Genomic DNA, 26,398 nt, shown 5'->3' with positions numbered 1-26,398 from the left:
CTTTTTTTTTGGGGGAGGGGATGTTTTTTTGGGCCGCACCCAGTATTGCTCAGGAATCATTCTGGCAGAGCTCGGAGGAGACCTTATGGGATTCTGGGAATTGAACCTGGGTTGACTAGACTAGGCAAATGCCTTCCCTGCTGTACTATTGCTCCTAGGTAAACTTTTTAATCCTTGCCAGGGGGTGGGGATAGTAGCACTAGGAGCTGATGTTTGAGTCCCTTTTTTCTTCTGTTCTCTAGCAGCTGCTGAGGCAGTAGAGGACATGACGTGATATGCCTAGCATGGCTTGTCTGGTCCTGGTGTTGGTTTGACCGTCAGCATACCTGGCCTGTTGCTGTCAGTCTCTCCGACCCTATGCACGATTCTTTCTCCTTTTGAAGGGTAACTGGAAGGGACCAGTCCCAGAGGAAATTCCCCAGCGCAGCCCTCTGTAAGGCTGTTTTTGGCGTTGATTAATACGTGAGCAGCAATGCTTGGTGTATTTTCTCATTCCCTTTCATGCCACTGCATCAGGCATCTCCTTCTGTGGAAATTGCGTGGAAATAGAGGCCTGAAGCTACAAAGAACAAACAAGACATTTCAGGATGGGTTGGAAGGCCCTGTGGAATTTTTCTTTTTAGCAGGTGGCGAGGTGGGATGTTCCTTGGCCCCAGTCGAAGCTGGGGTGCAGAGAACCTTCCTTGTAGAGAGAACAGTGATGCCTAGGCCCCGGGTGCTCACTGGGAGACCCTTCTGGGTCTGGTCTTCATTGCTGGCATTTTGGGACTTGGTAGTGTTAGGCCTGGAGTAGTAGTCGGAGAGGCAGCAAAAGGCAGCAGAAGCTGGGAGTTTGGGAAACAGTTTCTCCGGCAATCGGCAGTGACCATCGACAGGAGCAGTATGGCTGGGCAGCTGAGGCAGAGTCTCCTTACCCACTAGCACTTCAGCCTAGGGCTTTCTTTTTTTTTTTTTTTTTTTTGGTTTTTGGGTCACACCCAGCAGTGCTCCTGGCTCTATGCTCAGAAATCGCTCCTGGCAGGCTTGGGGGACCATATGGGATGCTGGGATTTGAACCTCTGTCCTTCTGCATGCAAGGCAAACTGCCTTACCTCCATGCTCTCTCAGGCTCCAACTGCCATCCTGTCACAGGCAGTTACAAGAGGTGGGCTTCTGGTAATTGACCTTTTCCTTTAAAGGGACAGTAGCCTAAGGCTGCTTAAGGCTGGCCAGGAGCCATAGAAGTCTATCTTGGGCTGAAGAGATAGCACAGTGGCTTGCCGATCCAGGACCAAAGGTGGTTGGTTCGAATCCCGGTGTTTCATATGGTCCCCCATGCCTGCCAGGCGCTATTTCTGAGCAGACAACCAGGAGTAACCCTGAGCACCACCAGGTGTGCCCCCCCCCAAAAAAAAAAAAAAAAAAAAACCAAAAAAAGTCTCTATCTTTATAGCTGAACAAAATCTGTATCAAGTTTGCAACTTTTTTTTTTTTTTAGGTCACACCCAGCAGCGCTCAGGTTACTCCTGGCTCTATGCTCAGAAATCACTCCTGGCAGGCTCGGGGGATCAGATGGGATAGGGTGCTGGGGATCAAACCTGGCTTGGCCAGGTGCAAGGCAAACGTCCTGCCCACTGTGTTACTTCTCCTGCCCCATCATCTTTGTGTTTTTAAAGCTCTCCCAGATTCACCCGAGAAAATAGCACAGCAGATAGGGCGCTTGCTTTGCTTGAGACCAAGGATTAATCACTGATGTTCACTCCTGAGCCCTCCAGGAGGAACCTGTGAGCACTGCCTGTTGTGACTGCATTTTTGGTTGTGGTTCCTCACTTGGGCTTCCTTCTAACTCTTTGCTCAGGGAGCACTCTCACTGGTACTTGGAGGAACCATTTGCAGTTCCAGGGATCAGCATGCAAAGCTCACCTCTTACCCTCTACAGTCTCTCCAGCCCCTGCATATGTGGTGTTTTTTTTTTTTTTTTTTTACATCAACCCATTTATTTTATTTTATTTTTTAGTTTTTTAGTTTTTGGGCCAACCCGGCTGTGCTCAGGGATTACTCCTGGCTATCTGCTCAGAAATAGCTCCTGGCATGCACGGGGGACCATATGGGACTCTGGGATTCGAACCAACCGCCTTAGGTCCTGGATCAGCTGCTTGCAAGGCAGACACCGTTGTGCTCTCTCTCCAGCCCCATACATCAACCCATTTATTATAAGCCAACAATGTTTCAGATGGGAGATCTACTGGTCTTTCAATTCCTTTAGTCTTCTGATGGCAGATTATTTATCTATTTATGATTTTGGGCCACACTCCTGGCTCTGCGCTCAGAAGTCACTCCTGGCAGGCTGGGGGATCCTATGGGATGCCGGGATTCGAACCGAAGTTCGTCCTGTGTTGGCTGCGTGCAAGGCAAACGCCTTACTGCTGTGCTATCACTCTGGCCCCTGATGGCAGATGTAATTGTGACAGCAGAAGTGGCATTTTAGGTCCTAGTGCCACCCACACTGGTTTTCCTACAGGAACCTCAGTGTCAAATGCCCACAGCCTGTCTCTTCATCTTGGTCTTGCCACAGAACGAGCATGTGTACTTGGCATGCTGGCCATCTCAATCTTATTCACACCGTCTTCTGGAGGGAGGCGTTGTGATGCCTCCCATGTTTACTCACAATCCCACCTTTTTGCTCTTAGCCATCTTCCCTGAAACCAGCGCAGGGTGCAGAGGGCTGCATATGGTTTTAAAAATAAAGGCATTTCCAGTTAGAACCTCTAAGATGTTGATTGGCATGCCTTTAACTTTGGAGAGCAGCTCTCCATTTTGCTCCATATCCTTCTGTTGTTTTTGCATTACTCTGTAGTCTGGTTTTCGTTTTTTTGGCCCATACCCAGCGGCGCTTGGGGGCTGCTTCTGGCTCTGCCCAGAAATCACGCCTGGCAGTGTTCGGGGGACCCTATGGGATGCAGAGGATGGAATCCTATGGGCCTCATGCTGTGCTGTGACCCCCCTCCCCAGCCCCTGTTTTGTGGTCTTGTTTTTCTTGTTTTTTTTTTTTTTTTTGGGTGTACTGCTGCTAGAGTAACCGAGTGTTCTTTGAAACTTGTTCTTCCCCCAGGTCCTGTCCAACAAGCATGTGGCTCCTGACCATCTGCTACGAATTTGCCAGCGCATCGGTCCCATGTTGGACAAGGAGATTCCACCCAGTATTTCCAGAGTCAATTCCTTGCTAGGCGCAGGAAGGCAGTCTCTGCTCCGTACAGCAAAAGGTACCTCGCTTTGAAGACGTTCCACTTTGTAGACGCAGCTTAGTAATCGCTAGTTGTGTAGTTGTGAAGCCGTGTCAGTAACACCGAAGAAAGGTGATGTGTGCCTGTGCCAATAAACTGTGCCCTGGGCTATAAAATTCTCCGCATTTAGCCTAGTGTTCAGTAGGTTCTTCGTTTATGATAAAAATGATAATGGCGTAGAGGTTAAGTGTGAAAGCTTCAGTTTTATTCTGAGACGTGTAAAGTTTTATCAGTGTGACTTCCTAATGATTCTTTTGTAGTGCACTTAAAAATTCCTTGCCTGTACTTGTATGTGTCTAATAAACTCTTTAAATGCTAGAAGTATTTCATTTGACAGATTCTGAGAGCCCTTTCTTTGTTACAAGGGCCAGTGGTTAATTTTTCTGGGAAAAAAATATTTTTTTTTGTTTTGTTTTCTGGGCCACATCCGGTGACACTCAGGGGTTACTCCTGGCTATGTGCTCAGAAATCGCTCCTGGCTTGGGGGACCATATGGGAAGCTGGGAGAATTGAACTGCAGTCCATCCTAGGTTAGTGCGTGCAAAGCAGATGCCCTACCGTTTGACCCACCGCTCTGGCCCCATTTTTTCTGAATTTGGTAGCAGTTTGAAAATCAGTACTGAAAAACGTACAATGGCGCGGCTTTTTTTTTTTTTTCATCAGATTAATTCTATTTGCTAAGACACTTAAGGTAAGACACTTAAGGTGTCTGGCACTGATGTCGTTATTAGCATGTAGACACGATGTGTATGTGTCACAGTCTGTGAATGCAAACAGGATGACTTGATGTTGCTGGGCAAGAATTCTTGTTGGCTCTTCTGATCCTGAGCGTAAGTCAAGTCAAGTTCATCTTGGTGAATTTTTTGGAGGAGGGATTTGGGCCACATCTGGCAGGTCTCGGGTTACTTCTGGCTGTGAGGACCCTTTGGAATGTCGGAGATTGAACCTGCATTGGCTGCGTGCAAGGCAGAAATGCTCTCCCCTTTGTCCTCTGGCTCTGGTGATTGTTGTTTGCCCTTTGCTGTCTCTCACGAGCAAGCCCAGCTTCCCGCACTGTCCCAAGGCCGCTCTGGTTGTTGCTCAGGGTTCTGGGCCTCAGATCCAGAGGGCGCTCATGCTTCCCTTCTCTGTCCCTTCTTCTTGTCCTCATTCTAGTCCTGAAGGTTAGATGATGGCCTGTTGCCTCAGTTTTCCTCTGCTTGTGACATTCTGTGGTGAGCTTGGCTTTCTAGTGGGCAGACCTTATATGAGACTGCAGTGGCCGCCTTAGCGTAGCGCTGCTCTTCTGTTCAGGCCTAGTGACCTGAAAGAGTGACTTAGTTGTTGATGGATCCTGACAGGCAGGGCTGCGGGCGCTGCAGGACCATAATTATGCCCACTAGTGGGGCACTCACGGCTTGCTCCAGGGTGATGTTTTGTTCTCTCACCTTCCTCTTTGGTGAGCAAGGGGCTCACTTCTAGCACAGGGACGCCTCTTTGTCTCTTGTCTCCTATGAGAAGGGCATAGCTGCCTTTATTCTTCGCTTCTTTGGTGTGGTTTGAGGTAGGTCAGAAAGGGTTGGCCCTGTCTAAACCATGCAGCTGTTCCCCAGCTGAGACCTTCAGACTGATCCCAGAGGCTAAAACAAAAAGCAAAGCCATTTCCCAGTGTCAGGGAAAAGTCCTGCCAGTTGTAGCCCAAATGGATTTTGAAACTCAAGTATGTTTAAGTCAGGAATTTGTTTCATTTTTGGGTTTTTGTTTGTTTTTGTTTTTGGGCCACACTTGGCAGCGCTCAAGGTTACTCCTGGCTCTGTGCTCAGAAGTCGCTCCTAGCAGGCTCGTGGGACTACATGGGATGCCGGGAAATCAAGCTCAGGTCCATCCCTGGTCAGCCGAGTGCAAGGTGAATGCTGCTCTGGCTCCAGGAATTTTCATTAAAAAAAGGAAATTTTTCTGGACAGAAACTCACAGTTTGGGGAAGTTGATCACGTGTTCCGATGATTATTGGATGATAAAATTCTGCATTGGAAAATAAAAGCGTACTGGCGTTGAATGGGACTTGGAGTGAAAGACTTGGTTTCTGGCTGATTTGTACTTCCCAGTGGCCATGGATTTCTTGAAAGGTCCAGGGCCCGTTGCGCTTCAGTCAGTCACTTGTAAAGTGGCGACAGTACCTACCTCACAGGGTGGTTGTGAAGGTCCCAGGAGACAGTATGCTTTGGAAGAAGTGCTTTGTAAATTGTCAAGTGCTCTGCAAGTGCTAATTGCTGTCCTGTCTCAGCTGTGCTACTATTTGCCCTGCAGCCCTCTAGGGCTTTTCTGTGGAAGTATAGTAGTTGGGAAAACTTTGAATGAAACAGTTTTTTACGATATATGTAAGTATTCTATGAAATCTTTCTGGGGTGTAAGCGTCAAGATTTTACGTGTTTCTGTCCGACTTCGTTTTCAAGACTGCAGGCACACAGTGTGGAAAGGCTCTGCCTTTGCTGCTCTTCACAGAGGAAGACCTCCGGAAATGCCAGTGAATTATGGCTCTCCGCCCAGCCTCGGTGAGTGAGGCTGCCCTGGCCTGCCTGCCCTACTTGTGCCTTCCCTTCCTCACTGCTCTCCCACTCCGATAATTACCATACTAGACCATACTAGTTTATTATTACTTGGGCTTTGGGGCTATACCCATTCCATGCTCAGGGCTTTCTCTTGGCTTGCACTCTGGGATCACTCCTGGCGGTATTCAGGGATAGAACCTGGGTTGGCCACATGCAAAGCAAGTGCACGAGGTAGCCTCCCATCACTCCCTCCCACTACCGCCTTGGTTTAAAAGGAAATAGGTTGTCTCTTTTCCTGACAATGATTCTCAGTTTTCAGATTGGTTTTCTTTTTTCTTTTTTTTGGTTTTTGGGTCACACCCGGCAGCATTCAGGGGCCACTCCTGGCTCTACGCTCAGAAATTGTCCCCCCCCCCACCCCCCCACCCCCCGCAGGCTCGGGGGACCATTTGGGTTGCCGGGATTCGAACCACCATCCTTCTGCATGTAAGGCAAAACACCTTATCTCCGTGCTGTCTCTCCGGCCTTGGATTGGTTTTCTTAAAATGAGTGTTGAAAGTGAGAAAGGGGGTAGCAAACGCACAGCTCATTTATCTATCTATCTATCTATCTATCTATCTATCTATCTATCTATCTATCTATCTATCTATCTATGTTTTTGGGCCACACCCATTGACACTCAGGGGTTACTCCTGGCTATGTGCTCAGAAATGGCTCCTGGCTTGGGGGGACCATATGGGATGCTGGGGGATGGAACTGCGGTCCATCCTCCTAGGCTAGTGCTTGCAAGGCAGATGCCTTACCTCTAGCGCCACCACTCCAGCCCCACAACTCATTATTTTCGTCAGCCAGAATGGGACGGAGCACTCTTAGAATTCCCTGAGGATGTACCATATTTTTCATAACATAAGACACACTTTTTCCCCCCAAAAGATGGGGGAAAATGTCTGTGCATCTTATGGAACGAATTCTGCCTGGAGCTGAAGCCTGAGTGCAGGAGACGAGAGCAGTTACTGGCCCTATTTTCAGAAATTGCTCTTGGCAGGCTCGGGGGACCCTATGGGATGCCGGGACTCAAATCACCGTCCTTCTGCATGCAAGGCAGACGCCCTACTGCCATGCTATCTCTCCGGCCCCTCACTTTGTGTTTCTTGATGCTGTCCCTGCAAGTCCCTTTTAACCTTTCTTGCTGTTCTTATTTCCTAGTGGAGATCCACCGGGGGAAACAACTCACAGGATGCTCCACATTCAGCACAGCCTTTCCAGGAACTATGTATCAGCACATAAAAATGCACAGGAGGATTCTCGGTCATTTGTCGGCTGTTTACTGTGTAGCGTTTGATAGGACGGGACATAGGATATTCACGGTGAGGCACCTCTCAAGTTGGGTTTTGGTTCCTCTGGAGCATCTGGCGGAGGCCTGGGCCACAGCAGACATACTACTCAGGGTCCAGGCTCTTTGCTCTCAAATTTGCTTTTCTTTTGCTTCTCAGTGTTCAGGGCTTACTAAGTAGCTTAATGCTCAGGGATCACACAGGTGGAGCTCGTGACTGTGGGCAGTGCTGGCGGTTGAATTTGGGTTGGGCTGGGTGCGTAAAAGGTCCTCTCCTGCCCTCACTCGGGCCTGGTTTGGGAACAGTTGGACAGCATTTTTAAATTAAAATATGGGGGGGGGGGGGCAGCCTGGCAGTGCTTCAGGGCTGTTCCTAGGTCTGCTCCCAGGGACCAAGGTGAGGGGATTGAACAGCTCCCAAGCGCCTCTGCTCTCTTGGCACCCTTGGCCACTTTGCATGATTACTCTTTCTTTCTCTCGCCCCCCCCCCCTCTCTCTCTCGCCCAATTGAGTGTTCATAAGATGCGCTTCCATGAGAATGTATGAGGGAAATGGAAAGCCTGTCTAGAGTACAGGCGGGGGTCGGGTGGGGAGGAGGGAGATTTGGGACATTGGTGATAGGAATGTTGCACTGGTGATGGGTGGTGTTCTTTACATGACTGAAACCCAAACACAATCATGTATGTAATCAAGGTGTTTAAATAAAATATAAAAACAAAAGATGCGCTTCCAAATTTCAAGTCAAATGCTTTCTTTATCATTATTATTGTGTTAAATTATAAGTATAGTGACCAAAACGATCCTCCTACCTCCTGTTCTTCACGTTTACAAGTGTCCCACACTCACAAGTGACTTACTGATACAGAATGACAAAAATGTAGCTATATGCATTTGAATTGCATGTGGGAATTCAGTTTACTCTCTTCAGTTCTGAGGGAATATTAGGATATGTGAGAGGTTAAAATTCTGTTTTGTACTTGTGAGATACAGGTTAGATATTTACTGAATGGATGAATGCTGATTGGGCCAGGTTATCTTGTTTATGCCCAGAGATAGTTAATGCTCTTATTTTTGTCTGTTTTGGCATTGATACTCCTGTGAATTTCAGCCTGGGAGACCTTGATCTTGCCTTCAGGTCCATGTGGTAAAGATGAGCCTTGTTCATTGAAATTGAAGTAGGTAGAACCATGAGTTTGTCATTGAAATAAGAATATTTGGCAGAGAATTTGGGGAAAGGAATATTTCTATTGGGATTCGATCAGTTGTATGAAGAAACAACAGTTTTTGGGTTTTGGTTTGGTTTGTTTGGATTTGGGGCCTCATCTGCAGTGCTCAGGTTACTCATGGCTCTGCACTCAGAATCACTCTTGGCAGCCTTGTTCTGGGGACCCTCTGGGATGCTGGGCATCAGACCTGGGTCGGCCAAATGTAAGACAAGCAAGCATCCTGAGTGTTACCTGAATTTTTTTTTCTTTTTTGAGCCACACCCAGTGGTACCATGGTGACTCATGGCTTAGAGCTCAGAAATTGCTCCTGACAGGCTTGGGAATCCTATGGGATGTCAGGTATCGAACCCACGTCAGCCACGTGCAAGGCAAATAATTCCCCACCTGTTGTTGTATTGCTCCGGCCTAGTGTTACCTAATTTGAACAAACATTACAGAAGATTCCTAGTTGACTGAATATTCTACATTCTGCAATCAGATGCTTAATTTTATTGCTATAAGTAGAATTTATGTTTGTCTGTTCTTTATTTTCTGGTCACACCTGCCAATCATTGGATTATTTCTGGTTCTATGCTCAGGAATCACTCCTGGTGGTGCTTGGGGGACTATGGGAAGCTGGGCTTGAACCCAGGTCAGCCATGTGCAAAGCAAATGCCCTCCTGCTCTAGTCCTTGATATTTTATGTCAAATGAGACCCACTGTGCTGATATCTGTATTGGGACGTGCTTTTCTAGGGTTCGGATGACTGTTTGGTGAAGATCTGGTCAACGCACAACGGCCGCCTCTTCTCCACCTTGAGGGGCCATTCTGCTGAGATTTCTGATATGGCTGTCAATTATGAGAACACACTGATCGCCGCAGGCAGCTGTGACAAGATCATCCGTGTGTGGTGCTTGAGGACGTGTGCGCCTGTGGCTGTGCTCCAGGGTCACACTGGCTCTATCACGTCCCTGCAGGTATGTGAGCTCCAGAGCTCCAGCCGACACCTTGCTACCATTCTCTTCTCTGTGAGTCTGGACCTGAGAAATAGGAAGTTGCTGAGGCATCTTGACAACTACTTTGGGATTTGATTGGGCCACGCCTAGCGGTGTTCAGGTCTTGCTCCTGGCTCTGCTCAGGAATTACTTGGCAGGGCTTGGGGGACCATCTGGGGTACTGGGTTAGAACCCAGGTCCACTGTGCAAGGCTGCTGTGCTGTACTGTCTTCCAGGCCCCTTCTGTGTTACATTGCACTCCAGTCATTCTTGTTTTTGTTTGTTTGTTTGGGTTTGTTGTTGTTGTTGTTTTTGGGCCACACCTGACAGTGCTCAGGGGTTACTCCTGGCTCTGCGCTCAGAAATCGCTCCTGGCAGGCACGGGGACCATATGGAATGCCAGGATTCAAACAACCGTCTTTCTGCATGCAAGGCAAATGCCCTACCTTGCTGCGGACCCTTTATCCTGATGAGATAAAAAGTCCCTAAGCATAACCTTAGTGAGTTCATTTTCCCACTGAGAGTCAAGCGGGAGCACGAAGAGGCGAATATGGAATAATGAATTATGAAATATGAAATAAATGAGACCACACAGAATGTATGGGGACTTGCGTCTAGAAAGATGAAGACAAATTTATTTTTTGAGCTGGGTAACTTTTAAGGGTTGAGCTTTGGAATGTGGGGTGTAATTTTGGAGACCAAAGAAAGTGGGAGATGGTCAGGGAAACAGAATGAAAGACCATGGCTAAAATTTGCATATTAAAGAACCGATACTGAAGGTGAAAAGAAGTTTTGTTGTGGGTTTGCTTTGTTTTGGGTAAGCAGGAGAAACCAGGTAATTTTCAGGGAAGTGGGAAGAGAGAGAAATGTTTTAGAGTTTTGGGGAAAACTGAAAATTGCTTTATTATGAGCTAAGTTTTGGGAAAAACATGATCTTGGCACCAAGGTAGCAGAGATCACAGAGAGCTGGTCAGTGGAAGACTTTTGGCGGGATTTGTACTGTGCTTCTTCGTTAGAAAGAATTACTAAGGCCTGATTTCTAATAATGGTCAAAAATAAAGAGAGAGATAGTTACAGCCACGTTTTAGAATTATAGTCAAACAATCCACGCAAAGGGTCAACTGATTTGACTGCTCTAAGCGGGCCTTTTTGGCAAATAATTCTTTTTCAGGAGTGCAACACTTTTGATGTGTGTGCCCTTCCTGAGTGGGGTGTAACACTACCTCCATGCTATCTCTCCGGCCCCTGAAAATGATCTCTTAATTGTGATCACATAGTATATTTTTCCCCTTTTGGGTCATACCAGGTGATGCTCAGGGGTTCCTCCTGGCTATGTGCTCAGAACTCCTGGCTTGGGGGACCATATGGGACGCCAGGGGATCAAACCACTGTGGTCCATCCTAGGTTAGCACGTGCAAGGCAAACGCCTTACCACTTGCGCTATCGCTCCAGCCCCGTGTAGTATGTTTATTCACCTTGCCATAGAAATTCCCTCTTTGACAGAGTTGGGTTTTTCACATACAAATATCACTTAACTGGGACAGTGGGGAGGGCACTTACCTTGCATTCGACTGACCCTGGCTTGATGCCTGCCATCCCATATAGTCTCCAGAGCCTGCCAGGAGTGGTTTTCCTGAGCACAGAGCCAGGAGTAACTGCTGAGCTCTTCTAGGTGAAATGCAAACAAAAACCCAAAACAAAAATAGAAAAACCAACCTACCACTTAGAGTTTGTTGTATTTTCCTTTGAACATGAGTTGTCATGAACTTTGGAAGCCTGTTCCTCTACCGGAAGCAGCAGCTCCGGAGACTGAACTGTTCGCTGGTCACTGTTTTCCAGTTCAGCCCGATGGCCAAAGGCCCCCAGAGATACATGGTCTCCACTGGTGCTGATGGGACAGTCTGTTTCTGGCAGTGGGATTTAGAGTCCCTCAAATTTAGGTAAGTGACTTTAATTACGTAATCACTTGTGGTTTGTTTTTTTGAGGGGCTGGGGGTCCACACCCAGTAGCCCTCAGCAGTTATTCCTGGCTCTGCGCTCAGAAATTGAACCTGGATTGGTCTTAGGTCAGCCGCTGAAAGACAAACGCCTTCTCCACTGTGCTATCACTCTGGCCTTGTGTGATCACTTGTACTTAATATCATTAGGATGAAGTATAATCTGACGAGAGATACTTCGTATTTTTGAATCTCTTAAATTCTAAATGTGCAGAATATCATGCCTTACCTACTTTTTATAGCTCCTATGTAGACACGGGTATGGAAAAGACATGCAGTTTTATTTTTCTCTTTCTATTGGGAGGGTGTGTGTGGGGGGGTGGGTGTGGGTGTACCTGGGGTGTGTGTGTGTGTGTGTGTGTGTGTGTGTGGGATTATATGAAAGGATCATGGGCTCTAGCTTCTCAGGTCTCCAGGGCTGCCTCATCACCGTAGTTTGGACTTCAGGCCTATCCCTGCATCTCTTTGTTTGTTTCAGGTCATTTCAGATCATTTCAGGATGTGAATTCAGTATTTTTCACCTGTAGGCTGAGCATGAAACTTTTATTTTTGGTTTGCTTGTGCCCCCTGACATTGTTTTTGTTTTTGGGCCATACCCAGTGATGCTCAGAGGTTACTCCTGGCTGTGTGATCAGAAATCGCTCCTGGCTTGGGGGACCATATGGGATGACAGGGGATGGACTCTCGGTCCACCCTAGGTTAGCGTATTTAAGGCAAGCGCCCTACCGCTTTCGCCACTGTTCCGGCCCTGACATTTAGCATTTTTGGTGAAAACTTTATGCTATTCTTGACTCCAGAACACGTCGGATGCTCTTTTGTTTGTTTGGGGCCACACCATTTTGCACTCAGGACATACACTTGGCCGTGCTTGGGACTGAATGGGATATCAGGAGTCGAGCTTGGGTTGACTTGCCTGCAAGGCAACCATCTTCTTTGCCGAGCTATCAATCCAGCCCCTCATCCAAAAGCGTTCAGGTTTCTTCCTTCACGCCTGATCTGGTCTTGGGTATCTGGGGCCTCTCCCAGCCTTGTGCCTGTGGTGCTCAGGGCTGTGCAGTATGTACAGGATCAGACCTGTAATGCTTACAAATGCTCAGCCTGTCACCATGTCTCTGGCTCCTTTTAGGATTTAAAATCAGAACGTTTAAACTTAACAACAGCAATTTGGATTGTCTTGGTTTAAGAGAAGTCAAATCTTTTTTTTTTTTTTTTTTTTTTTTTTTGGTTTTTGGGCCACACCTGGCAGTGCTCAGGGGTTACTCCTGGCTGTCTGTTCAGAAATAGCTCCTGGAAGGCACGGGGGACCATATGGGACACCGGGCACCGGGATTCGAACCAACCACCTTTGGTCCTGGATAGGCTGCTTGCAAGGCAAACGCCGCTGTGCTATCTCTCCGGGCCCATCTTTTTTTATTTTTTAAGAGAAGTCAAATCTTAAACTGAGCATTCCAGGCTTGGGCGCCATTTCTCTGGATTGGGGGTGAATGCTTAAGGTCTCTGCCAGGGTCTGCTGAGTGGGTGCTGTTTCGGTAGAACCCATGATCTCCCAGGTGGGTGGTACTGGCCCCTTTGGGAATCTTGGGATGACCCCTAGGACGCCAGAGGCCCCGATGCAGTGGCGGGGTTGACTGCACGGACAGTAAAGGGCCCCCCACTCCAGGGCAGCTCTGAGTGTAGTTTCGAAAGGGATTGGTGGGCTGGGCCAGCCTGAGAGATGCTTGAGACCTCTTCTTCGGTCTGCTCTTGCTCTGTGGCTATCAGTGGCCCGGGCAGGGACTATAGATGCTCAGTTGCATCCACCCATGCTGGAGCTTATGTGGAGGCTCTGGATGTTCCTGTGGGTACCTAGAGAAGAAGAGAGCGAAGATGAGCATCGTGGACATCAGCTAATGAATCAACCATATAATTAAAAAAACGACTTTTCTCCTACAGCCCACGCCCCCTGAAGTTCACCGAGAAACCTCGCCCTGGCGTCCAGATGCTTTGTTCTTCCTTTAGCGTGGGTAAGGTGACTTTTGCTTTTCTTTTTAGTCCCAGCGGTCTTTGGAGGAGGAGGTGGGCAGAGCCTTTCTCCAATGAGCAATACCTTAATGGAATCAGTTCCTGGCCTGAGTCCCTTTAAGTCTCCTCTACTCCCCACTCTTCCTTGTCTCTGACCTGGAGTGAGTGATACAGGAGTTGGCCATTACAACACGCAGCTCGAATGGTTGTGGTGTGGAGATGTGAAGTGTTTGTCCCAGCAGCCACGCTGTGACCATGCAGCATATATTTATTTGGCTTGGGTTTAGGGGTCACACCTGGTGGTGCTCAGGGCTAATTCTAGTGCCTCTGAGCTCTAGCTCCTAGCGGGAGCTGGGGACTAAATCCAGTTCACTTCATGCAAAGCACGTGGCCTCCCCACTGTATTATTGGGACAGCCCTGCATATCAGATACATGGTGCACAGAATGATTTTGAGAAGCAAACTATATTTTTGTTGACACTATTTGTTTTGGGGATATACCCAGCAGTGCTCAGGGGCCATATGAGATGTTGGGTACTTAATCCAGCTAAGCCACATGCAAGAGAAACATCCCACCTGTTGTGTCACTCCAGTATCTCTGTATTTTGGGTTTTGTTTGTTTGTTTGTTCTTGCCACATTTGGCAGCGCTCGGTTTACTCCTGGCTCTGCACTCAGAAATCACTTTTGGCATGCTTGGGGGACCCTATGGGATGCCAGGATCAAACCTGGGGCGGTCCTGGGTTGGCCATATGCAAGGCCTTTCTTGTGCTATTGCCCCAACCCTAAATATATATATCTTAAGTATATATGTATATATTTTTTACATATTTGGGTAAAAAATATATTTTTTACATATCCAGGTGAAGACCATAGGTCCTATTTTCCTGTGGTAGTATTTTTTTTGTTTGTTTGTTTTGTTTTTGGGCCACACCCGTTTGACGCTCAGGGGTTACTCCTGGCTATGTGCTCAGAAATTGCCCCTGGCTTGGGGGGACCATATGGGACGCCGGGGGATTGAACCGCGGTCCGTTCCTTGGCTAGCACTTGTAAGGCAGACACCTTACCTCTAGCGCCACCTTCCTGGCCCCTTCCTGTGGTAGTTTTAAGACTTCTCCATAAATGTCAGAAAACATAAACAGGGCCCGGAGAGATAGCACAGCGGCGTTTGCCTTGCAAGCAGCCGATCTAGGACCAAAGGTGGTTGGTTCGAATCCCGGTGTCCAATATGGTTCCCCGTGCCTGCCAGGAGCTATTTCTGAGCAGACAGCCAGGAGTAACCTCTGAGCACCGCCGGGTGTGTATCAAAAACCAAAAAAAAAAAAACAAAAAAAAAACAGCTTTGGGGGGCCGGAGAGATAGCATGGAGGTAAGGTGTTTGCCTTTCATGCAGAAGGACAGTGGTTCGAATTCCGGCATCCCATATGGTCCCCTGTGCCTGCCAGGGACGATTTCTGAGCATAGAGCCAGGAGTAAACCCTGAGCACTGTCGGGTGTTACCCTAAAACCAAACCAAACCAAACCAAATCAAACAAACAAAAAAAAAACATAAACAGCTTTGTACTTCATAGTGGAACTTAGATGTGTGGAGTTTGGGGCCACACCCTGTAGTCTTGGAGCTTGCTTCCTGCACTGCTCAGCAGACCATACAGGATCCTGGCTATCAAATCTGCTGAGCCCTATACCTGCTGTAGTCGTTTCTGCCCCTACACAAAGTCATTGAGACAGCGCAGACTCTGTCAGACTTGAGAGCCGCAGTATTGAAGGTGATGGCAAGGGAGAGAGAGAATGTCCTTAGTCAGTGTGGAGCGAACAGCCCCAGTGGATCTTTCTCAGCCAGAACCAGACCAGTGACCTACAGTTCACCTTCTTCCTGCGCTTCTCTGGGACGTAGGTCCAATCCCACAGTTGACAGGCTCCACCTTGAAAGTCCTTCCCAGATTCCAGACACCATGCCAGACTGTCCCTTCTCTGAGATCTCCTGTCCTCTTCCCACACGAGCAGCTCAGAGATGGTCATGGCACTAGATCTCATGCCAGGACAAGGACGTGACCGGGCCAAGGCAAATGGTAAAAGGCCCGTCTCCATAATAGGGGTGGTGATGCTCCACTGTCAGGTCTCAGGGACAGAGCAGCCTGACCTGTGGAAGTCCCCTTCATCCTCACTTGGGTACCAGCCTGTGGCCTCCTCAACCCAGTGCTTTTGAATTTTCAACACGCAGATTAATCCTTATTTTCATTGGTAACAGACTTTGTCCTCTCCTTAGAGATACGGAGATTCCCAGAGCCCTCCACACAGACTTGGTTCCTGTACCTAGCAGCTGTTCCTCGTTCCCCCAAAATCACCTCATTGTTGTTTCACATTGTTGGGTGACTCACTTGGTCATCTGGTGTAGCAGAAATGTTTAACGATTAATCAAATCGTTTCATTCTTATCATTTAGGGAATGCCAAGCGTTTAGATTGTGTTAAAAACGAGGGCAAAGGGCCCAGAGAGATAGCACAGCGGCATTTGCCTTGCAAGCAGCCGATCCAGGACCTAAGGTGGTTGGTTCGAATCCCGGTGTCCCATATGGTCCCCCGTGCCTGCCAGGAGCTATTTCTGAGCAGACAGCCAGTAGTAACCCCTGAGCACTGCCGGGTGTGGCCCAAAAACCAAAAACCAAACACCAAAAAAAAAAAAAAAAAAAAGAATAAAAAAACGAGGGCAAAGACCGAATGCATGCATTTTGTTTCCTTTTGTTGGGGGTGGGGCGGGACGGGACGGTGGCCACACGTCAGTGCTGAAGGGCTACTACTCTTGTCTCTGCTCAGAAGTTACTCCTGATGGTATCCCCGTACCATGTGTAGTGTTGGGGTTTCAACTGGGGTCTGCTGCTTGCATGGCAAGTCCCTTAACCCTGTCTTTCCTCTCTAGCCCAAGTATAAATTTTGGGGATGGGGTGGGACACATCCTGTGGTGCTCAGGGCTTCCTCCTGGCAGTGTTTGGGGGACCATATGGGGTGACAGGGATCAAACCTGGCAAATGCCCTACTACTATGGCTTCCACCCCAGTCAAGTGTGTCATTTCCTTTCTTTTTTTCAAGGGGTGCAGTTTGAGGGCGTGTACTTAACTACTTACAGGCTCAGGGTCACTCCTTGTGGTTCTTGGATCATATGTATGTAGTTCTGGGGATTGAACCTTGGTTGGTTTTGGTCAAAGCAAGCTCACTGCCTGCTGTGTTGTCTCAGTTCTCTATACTTTTTTCTTTTTCGTTCTGATAAAATTATTATTATGATTTTGGTTTTTGGGTCACACCCAGCAGCGCTCCGGCCACTCCTGGCACTATGCTCAGAAATTGCACCTGGCAGGCTCGGGGGACCATATGGGATGCCGGGATTCGAACCACTGTTCTTCTGCATGCAAGGCAAACACCCTACCTTCATGCTATCTCTCCGGCCCCTTTATTATTATTATTATTTAATGGAGGGGGCTGGAGAGATAGCACAGCGGTACTTCATTTGCCTTGCATGCAGCTGATCCAAGATGGATGGTGGTTCGAATCCCAGCATCCCATATAGTCCCTATGCCTGCCAGGAGCGATTTCTGAGCAGAGAGCCAGGAGTAACCCCTGAGTGTCGCCGGGTGTGGCCCAAAAACTAAAACAAAACTCACCCCCTCAAAAAAAAAAAAAGAAAATAAAAATAAAATTATTTAATAGAATCACTGTGAGATACAGAGTTGTTCATGATTGAATTTCAGTCACACAGTGTCTAGTACCCTTTAGTAAGGCACATTTCCTGCCATCGTCTCTCTCTTTTTCAATATTGTTCCTGAAGGTGTGTCATGAATATCCCTTTCCCTCCTTTCAGCACCCAATTCTTTTTTTTTTGGGGGGGGGCCCACACCCATATGATACTCAGGGGTTACTCCTGCTAAGCGCTCAGAAATTGCCCCTGGCTTGGGAGGACCATATGGGATGCCGGGGGTTCAAACCCCGTTCCTTTTTTGGCTAGCGCTTGCAAGGCAGACACCTTACCTCTCGCGCCACCTCGCCGGCCCCGCACCCAGTTCTTGTCCAGAGTGCTTATTCGCAGCTCACCCTGTCACAGTGCTCCCTTCTCTGTTCCTGTACTTTTTGAACATTCTGTTATTTGCAGAAGGCCCACATGTGGGGACCCAGAAGCTCTAATGTGCTGTATTTAATTTTGAAGTAGAGATCTTGTCTGATGCGGGAAATCCGTCTGTTCTCGTGCTTGTTCTAAAGGAGTGCTTCCTTTTTCACTTTCCATCGCAGGTGGCATGTTTCTAGCTACAGGTAGTACAGATCATGTAATCAGGATGTATTTTTTGGGTTTTGAAGCACCTGAAAAAGTCGCAGAACTTGAAAGCCACACTGTAAGTACTTCTTATTTCTATTTCAACATTTTGTTCTTGTTGGGGTGGGGGGAGAAACCACACCCAGCCATGCTAAGGGTTTTCCCTGGCTCTGCACTCAGGGATCTCCTGGCGGTGTCTGGGGACCCCTCAGGGGATCAGACGCTTTTGTCTACCTGTGTGCAGTCACGAGCCCTGTACCATAGGAAAATGATTTGCCTTCGGCCTGACATACTCTGTGTTGTCAATCACCGAAAAAGCTGATGGCCATTTCTCTGCCCTTTTTCCCCCTATTCAGGATAAAGTGGACAGTATCCAATTTTGTAACCGTGGGGATCGGTAAGTCCAATGTACATGTTCTTCCATTTGTGCATGTGTGTGACACATGTTACACATGTCTGACACACATGTTGCGGTGCTTGAGGGTTACTCCTAATTTTGTGCTCAGGATTTCTCCCATCGGTGTTTCATGTGTGTGTGTGTGTGTGTGTGTGTGTGTGTCTGCGCTCGCATGCTGGTGGTGGGGAGGAGGCGATGAAGTACAGAATCCCTGTGTGTGTGTGTGTGTGTGTGTGTGTGTGTGTGTGTGTGTGTGTGTGTGTGTGTGTAATGGAGTGAGGATAGGGGAGGAGGCGCCATGAAGTACAAAATCCGAAGTGTGTGTGTGTGTGTGTGTGTGTGTGTGTGTGTGTGTGTGTGTGTGTGTGTGTGTGTGTGTGTGTGTGTGTGTGTGTAATGGAGTGAGGATAGGGGAGGAGGCGCCATGAAGTACAAAATCTGAACTGGGTTTCCTGCTTATAAAGCATGCCCTTGGCCCACTGAATTAGCTTTTTTTTTTTTTTTTTGGTTTTTGGTTTTTGGGCCATACCCGGCGTTGCTCAGGGCTTACTCCTGGCTGTCTACTCAGAAATAGCTCCTGGCAGGCACGGGGGACCCTATGGGACACCGGGATTCGAACCAACCACCTTTGGTCCTGGATCGGCTGCTTGCAAGGCAAACGCCGCTGTGCTATCTCTCCGGGCCCTGAATTAGCTTTTTAATAGTTTTCTGGGGGCCGGGTGGTGGCGCTAAAGGTAAGGTGCCTGCCTTGCCTGCGCTAGCCTTGGACGGACCGCGGTTCTATCCCCCGGTGTCCCATATGGTCCCCCAAGCCAGGGGCAACTTCTGAGCGCATAGCCAGGAGTAACCCCTGAGCGTTACCGGGTGTGGCCCAAAAACCAAAAAAAAAAAAAAAAAAAAGTTTTCTGAACAGAAGAAGAATGTGGAAAGACTGATGAAATCTCATGCTAGGATTAAAATAATCTTTTCTGGGCTGGAGCGATAGCACAACGGTTAGGATGTTTGCCTCTGAATGCCACCGGGTGTAGTCCAAAAACCAAAAGAAAGTATTTTCTTTTTCTTTTTTTTTTTGAGGGGGGGGGTTTGGTTTTTGGGTCACACCCAGAGGCGCTCAGGGGTTCCTCTTGGCTCTACGCTCAGAAATTGCTCCTGGCAGGCTTGGGGGACCATATGGAATGCCGGGATTTGAACCATAGTCCTTCTGCATGAAAGGCAAACGCCTTACCTCCATGCTATCTCTCCGGCCCTAAGAAAGTGTTTTCTGGGGCCGGCGAGGTGGCGCTAGAAGTAAGGTGTCTGCCTTGCAAGCGCTACCCAAGGCGTCCCATATGGATCCCCAAGCCAGGGACAATTTCTGAGTGCTTAGCCAGGAGTAACCCTTGAGCAGCAAACGGGTGTGGCCCGCCCTAAAAAAGTGTTTTCTTTTTTTTTTTTTTCGGCCACACCTGGCAGTGCTCAGGGGTTACTCCTGGCTGTCTGCTCAGAAATAGCTCCTGGCAGGTGCGGGGGACCATATGGGACACCGGGATTCAAACCAACCACCTTTGGTCCTGGATAGGCTGCTTGCAAGGCAAACGCCGCTGTGCTATATCTCCGGGCCCAAGAAAGTGTTTTCTAATCAGCCACTTGGATATATGTCTCCCACTACCACCCAAAAAAAAGAAGAAAAATCTTTTGTTCTCAGACCAATGGTACAGCAGGATGGGTGCTTGCCTTGCATGTGGCCAACCCAGGTTAAACCCCCAAGTCTACCAAGCGTTATCCCTGTATGTGGAGTCAGGAGTAAACCCTAAACATCGCCAAATTTGGCTCCAAATCAAACAAAAATTACCTAGATTTTGTGGTTTCTAACATCTTTCAGGTGCCTTTCCTAAACTGAAGATTTAAGCATTTGAATCTGTTAGGTGTAATTTATTTTATATGGTGACCCACATAAATTAGTTTGAGGGTGCTTTTGCTTTCACAAATTTTCCAATATTTTTATTTATTTTTTATATTTTAATTTCTCATTTTGGGAGTCACACCAAGCAGTGCCTAGGGCTCCCTTCTGGCTCTGCACTCAGGGGAAACTTCTATCTGCTTTGTTGGACCACCTGGGATGCTGAGAATTGAGCCTGAGTTGGCTGTGGGCAAGACCTTCCTCCTGCTGTGCTATTTCTCTGGCCCTTCCCATTGTACATCCAGCTCTCCAGATCACTTCTGTACATTGTCTTCTCAAAAGATCTATTTGACAAACTGTTGATGTAATTTGAATTTCAAAAGATCTATTTGACAAGCTGTTGATGTAATTTGAATTGGGCTTATCTTCTTTTTTTTTTTTTTTTTTTTGTTTTTGTTTTTGGGCTGCATCTGGTATTGCATAGGGGTTACTCCTGGCTCTGCATTCAGAAATTGCTCCTGACAGACTGGGATCCTGGGAATAGAACTGGGTTGGCTGAGTACAAGGCAAACGCCTTGCCTTAGCCGCTGTACTATTGTTTTGGCCCCTGGATTGGGTTTTTCTTTAGAACCTGTCAAGCATAGCATAGCAGGCTTGAAGTTTTTACTTTAAATAGGTGATAAACGCCTGACTTAGAATTGTCATAGATTGGGCCGGAGAGGTGGCGCTAGAGGTAAGGTGTCTGCCTTGCAAGCGCTAGCCAAGGAAGGACCACGGTTCGATCCCCCAGCGCCCCATATGGTTCCCCCAAGCCAGGGGCAATTTCTGAGCCCTTAGCCAGGAGTAACCCCTGAGCATCAAATGGGTGTGGCCTGAAAAACCAAAAAAAAAAAAAAAAAGGGTTATAGATTTATCTGTAGCCACGATAATTATAATACCAATATTTTTGCTTGGGTTTTCATACATAATCTTGAGAGGTATCCATGTACATATGAGTACGAGTCTAACATCTTGTTTCTGAAAATGTTAAAGGTTCTTAAGTGGTAGCCGAGACGGCACAGCACGGATTTGGAGGTTTGAGCAGTTAGAATGGAGAAGTATTTTGCTGGACATGGCTACCAAAATCTCAGGGTAAGTGGTTTGGTGCGTGGTTCCTGGTGCGGCCTGTGTCGTGCTCCCGTCTCCTGAAGGGTTCAGGGGATTGGGTTGAGCCTTTGGATGAAGAATGCCTGTTTGTTTGTTTTTGGTTTTTGGGCCACATCCTGTGATTCTCAGGGGTTATTCCTGGCTATGCACTCAGATATGCTCCTGGCTTAGGGGACCATATAGGATGCTGGCAGATCGAATCGTGGTCTGTCCTAGCTCAGCACGTGCAAGGCAAATGCACTACTACTTGCGCCACCACTCTGGCCTCAAAGAGTGCCAGTTTAAACTAATGTCTTTTCTCTACTAATTCCATCTGTTATGTGTGCGGACTTTACTTTTTAGCAAATAGGAACCTACAAGGTTGCCCGCAACCCAGTCTGCAGAATAGTGTGTGCAAGCAAACCGTTGTTAAGATTTGGAAAAAGATTGACTTGTTCCGAGGAATTTGTGTGTCAAAATGGGCTCACCCCTGTTTTGAAGGGATGTTTTGAAGACTTCCCCAGTCCCTCCTCTCCTCCGACAAAGGCTTCAAACTTGATTTTCTTTTTGGTCTTTGGGACCACGCCTGTTGGGCTGGGGTGGGGAGCACATGCAGTGCCATAGACCAAACCATGGGTTGGCCGTGTGCAGGGCAAGTGCCTTGCCTACTGCATTATTGCTCTGTCCCAATTCCAGCCTCCTAGATATCAGGTGGAGATCTGCTCGATTTCCTTGTCATTATATGCTGTGATTCCTTTCATGGTGACAGAACTCTTCCTTCATTCCAAGTTTCACTTTTCAGAGAGAAGTACGGTAGGAGGGCTCTTTCCTTTCTATGGTCGATGCTGAGTTAGATCCCAGGCACCACCCCCATATAGGCGACCCGAGCCCTGCTCTGAGGAATTTCTGATGCAGAGCCAGGAGTAAGCCCTGTGCCTCTCCCGGTTCTGGCACAAAAACAAAAGCTTTCTCAGGTCTTGAAAAGCAGCAGTGTCTTAATTTGCTTTGACTCTGGGCTTCCTTTAGACAGAAATCCAGATATCCCCTCTCTGACTTGCTCTTGGTTATCAGTATGGGTAGTTAACAGTCACCTCACCAGTTCTCTAATATTGCTATGAAGGCCTGGACCTCTGTGAGTGTTTTTCCCTTGTCAAGTGATTGCATGCATCGTCTCTGCCACTGTCTGGATGGGTTTTTTTGGTCCGTAGGGATTTGTCGTCCGAGGAGGAGAAGTTCATGAAACCCAAAGTGACAATGATCGCTTGGAATCAGAACGACAGCATTGTCGTTACCGCTGTGAATGATCATGTCCTCAAAGTGTGGGATTCCTACACTGGACAGCTGCTTCATAACTTACTGGTAGGTCCTGGTTTCAAAGCAATACTCTGGGGCTGGAGCAATAGCCAAGTGGGGAAGGTGCTGGCCTAGCACTTCGGCGATCCTGTTTTGATCCTCGGCATTCCATGTTGCCCCTTGAGCACTGCCAGGGGAGTAATTCCTGAGTGCAGAGCCAGGATAATACCTGAGCATTGCCAGGTGTGGCCCTAGAATCAAAAAGAAAGAAAAGGAAAAGAGAAGGAAGGAGGAAGGAGGGAGGGAGGGAGGAAGGAAGGAAGAAGGAAGGAAGGAAAAAGAAAATAAATAGTTGTTACTGAACTAACATCAAGAACAGTGATAGGGCTGGAGAGATAGTACAGCAGTAGGGTATTTGCCTTGCAAGCAGCCAACCCAGAACCAACGGTGGTTCGAATACCAGCATCCCATGTGGTCCCCCGTGCCTGCCAGGAGCGATTTCTGAGCACAGAGCCAGGAGTAGCCCCTGAGTGGCCAAAAAATAAAGAACAAGCAAAAAGAATATTGAAGATAGTGTGTATTGGGTGGGCATGGTTCAGGCAGTGTACAGGGTGGGCCAATTAAGCCTGCCCATAAAGTGCTACTTGTATTTTGCTACTTCTGGAGGCCCAGGGCTGTCCTCTTGGGCATCCAGTGGCGGGTGGCCACATGCATGCAGGGCACTGTACTATAACTCTTGGAACTCTCTCCCTGGCCCTTAAATGATAGGTTTTAGGGCCCGGAGATATAGCACAGCAGCGTTTGCTTTGCAAGCAGCCGATCCAGGACCCAAGGTGGTTGGTTTGAATCCCGGTGTCCCATGTGGTCCCCCGTGCCTGCCAGGAGCTATTTCTGAGCAGACACTCAGGAGTAACCCCTGAGCACTGCCAGGTGTGGCCCAAAAACCAGAAAAAAAAAAAAAAAAAAAAAAAAAAAGAAAGAAAAGAAAAATGATAGGTTTTAGAAAACATTTATATGGGGGCTCACATCCAGATGTACTCTGGGTACATCTGCAGATGAATTTATCCTGGCTTTTTGCTCAGAGGAACATTTGTAGAATTTGACCACTAAGGAATTGGATCAGGATTGAATACATGCAAGGCATATGCCTTAACAGCCCTTGCCCTGTGTTGCATCTCTGCCCTTAAAACTGATTTTTTTTCTTTTTTTGGCTTATAGAAGTTCAAATACTTTTTTTTTTTTTTTTTGTGGTTTTTGGGTCACACCCGGCAGTGCTCAGGGGTTACTCCTGGCTCCATGCTCAGAAATTGCTCCTGGCAGGCACGGGGGACCATATGGGACGCCGGGATTTGAACCGATGACCTTCTGCATGAAAGGCAAACGCCTTACCTCCATGCTATCGCTCCGGCCCCAGAAGTTCAAATACTTTTAATGTGGCTAGTTTTTTTTTTTTGGCTTTGTTGTTGTTGTTGTTGTTGTTTGGGGAGGGGCGACTCTTGGTGGCACTCGGGTTACTCCTGCCTGGCTCTGTGCACAGAAGTCGCTCCTAGCAGGCACGGGGGACCAAATGAGATGCCAGGGATCAAACTCAGTTCGTCTTGGATCTGCTGTGTACAAGGCAAATGCTCTACCACTATGCTATCACTTGGGCCGCTGACTGAGTTTTTTGTTTTGTTTTGCAATAAGGCATAGGAATTTATTATTATCAGCAATAGCTGACATTTTCCACCCCAATTTTTTAAAAAATATTTTTATTTAAACACCTTGATTACTGCCTTGATTGTAGTTGGGTTTCAGTCTTATAAAGAATACCCACCTTCACTAGTGCAACATTCCCATCACCAATGTCCCAAATCTCCCTCTTCCCCTCCACCCCCATCTGTATTTGAGACAGGCTTTCTACTTCCCTCATTCATTCACATTGCTTCCCCAAAACTTTTTTGTTTTTTGTTTTTGGGTCATGCCCAGCAGCACTCAGGGGTTACTCCTGGCTCTAGGCTCAGAAATCGCTTCTGGCAGGCTTGGGGAACCATGTGGGATGCCAGGATTCGAACCACCTTCTGTTGAAATCAATGCGTGCAAGGCAAACGCCTTACTGCTGTGCTATCTCTTTGGCCCACAAGTCTTTTATAGTTGTATTTCAGGCATAGCGTGACAGTGAGTTGGGGCCTTCTCACCACCAATGTTGACCTCTCTCCACCAGAGTTCCCAGCATGCATCCCATACCTCTATCCTTAGCCCCCTTACCAGTATAACAGATGTATTTTGTGTTTGCTTGTTCTAGTTTGGGTCTCTTGATTCTATTGTCATTGACTTAGGCTTGGGTATTTAGTTCAGACCAATTTTTTTCCCCACTCAGTGTACCTCAGACCACTTGACCCCTGGGATGGCTAGGTATTTTTATGCTGTATAATACTGATACCTTTTTTTGGGGGGGGTGTGGGGTTGCCCACCGTTACCAGTGTTGAGGATGGTTACTCTCAGCTCTTCACTTAGAAATAATACCTGGTGGTGCTTGGGGAACCATATCAGATACCAGGAATTGAATTCAGGTCAGCTGTGTGTAACTCAAAAGCCCTGCCCTCAGTATTATCTCTGGTATAGTTTTTAAATTTTCATTTATTAATTTGACATTTATTTATGTATTTTTGTTTTTTGGGGGCCACGCTTGGTGGCACTCAGGGGTTACTTCTGGCTCCGTGCTCAGAAATCATTTCTGGCAGGGTCAGGGGACCATATGGGATACCGGGGATCTAACCTGGGTCAACCACGTGCAGGGCAAATGCCTTGCCTGCTGAGCTCCAGCCCTCATAAGTTTTATTTTTAAAGTTATATTAAGCATATAGTCAATGAATAGGAATTTGTTTTTTATATACATTATAAAAGATCAAAACACAAATGTTTTTAGTTCTCAGCTACAGTGGTAATGTGGAGTTTTGGACTCCAGGTGGGGCTCAGGAGTTCCTATGTGGTGGCAGGAATTGAACCTCGGTCAGCTGTCTAGAAGGCAAGAGCCCTCCCCGCTGCCCTTTTTCTTCGGCCTCAGTAAATAGGTTTTGGTTTTGGTTTTATAACCATAGACACTGCGTATTAACTCTTTGACTTTGTTGAATGAAGGGACATGCTGATGAAGTGTTTGTTTTGGAGACCCATCCCTTTGATTCCAGAATTATGTTATCTGCAGGACACGATGGCAGCATATTTATATGGGATATTACAAAAGGCACCAAGCTGAAACATTATTTTAACTTGGTAAGTGTGGTTTGGGCGTGTTTGTGTCTGTTTCAGGTATTTATGTTCCAAAGTGTCGCCCCGAAAAGCACCAAGCACAGGTGGAGCTCCTTGAGGGGTTTTCTTTCCAGCCCTGTGTGATTCATTTTCTGGCATTTAACAAACACCTGTTACTGAAGTTTCTCAGAAATTTTGTGTCAGGAACTGTGCCTTGCACTACACGATGGAGCTCGTTAACACAGCAGCTCATTTAACTGTAAGTTGATAATACTGCACTCATACAAAGCAGCTTCACATTAATGTATTGGAGACAAAGATCTGATGGGTTTGATCTAAAGTTTGTGATAGATCGAAGAAGTTGTAACTTGGCACTTTATTTAGGAACTCCTGAGACTTTACGGTGTACAAATTTTCCATGACACTCATTTTAGTAAACGAGTAAATGTGTGCTGATATTTAAAAACAACAATAATATATGGGCCCGAGAGATAGCACAGCAGTAAGGCGTTTGACTTGTATGCAGCTGCTTTCAACAGATGGTGGTTTGAATCCCGGCATCCCATATGGTTCCCCGTGCCTGCTAGGGGAACTTCTGAGCGCAGAGCCGGGAGTAGCCCTGAGCGCCACTGGGTGTGACCTCCCCCTGGGGGGAAAAAACCCCCCGAAAACAATAACAATATAGAATGCTAAAGTTTTGTTTTTCTGTTAGTCACACCCTCTGATGCTCAGGGATTATTCCTGGTTCTACTCTCAGGATATACTTTGTGGTACTGGGGACCATATGGTATGCCGACGAATTTAAGTCAGGTCGGCTGTGTGCAAGGCATATGGCCTCCTCATTGTACTATCTCTCTG

General features: G+C 47.4%; 1 protein-coding gene across 1 annotated transcript in view; it reads left to right on the top strand.

Moving 5' to 3' along the window:
- Positions 1–26,398, top strand: part of BRWD1 (bromodomain and WD repeat domain containing 1) — an 88,309-nt gene that overhangs the window by 8,186 nt on the left and 53,725 nt on the right. The window contains exons 4-14 of the mRNA XM_049785383.1: positions 3,092–3,242; positions 5,696–5,794; positions 6,998–7,158; positions 9,085–9,306; positions 11,164–11,264; positions 13,254–13,324; positions 17,597–17,697; positions 17,975–18,015; positions 20,927–21,025; positions 22,228–22,378; positions 25,430–25,564. Of these exons, the coding sequence (XP_049641340.1) occupies positions 3,092–3,242; positions 5,696–5,794; positions 6,998–7,158; positions 9,085–9,306; positions 11,164–11,264; positions 13,254–13,324; positions 17,597–17,697; positions 17,975–18,015; positions 20,927–21,025; positions 22,228–22,378; positions 25,430–25,564 (1,332 nt within the window). The remainder of the gene's footprint in view (positions 1–3,091; positions 3,243–5,695; positions 5,795–6,997; positions 7,159–9,084; positions 9,307–11,163; positions 11,265–13,253; positions 13,325–17,596; positions 17,698–17,974; positions 18,016–20,926; positions 21,026–22,227; positions 22,379–25,429; positions 25,565–26,398) is intronic.

Source organism: Suncus etruscus, chromosome 13, assembly GCF_024139225.1.
Source record: "Suncus etruscus isolate mSunEtr1 chromosome 13, mSunEtr1.pri.cur, whole genome shotgun sequence".
NCBI classification, from domain to species: Eukaryota; Metazoa; Chordata; class Mammalia; order Eulipotyphla; family Soricidae; genus Suncus; species Suncus etruscus.
This window is presented reverse-complemented; position numbering and strand designations above follow the sequence as displayed.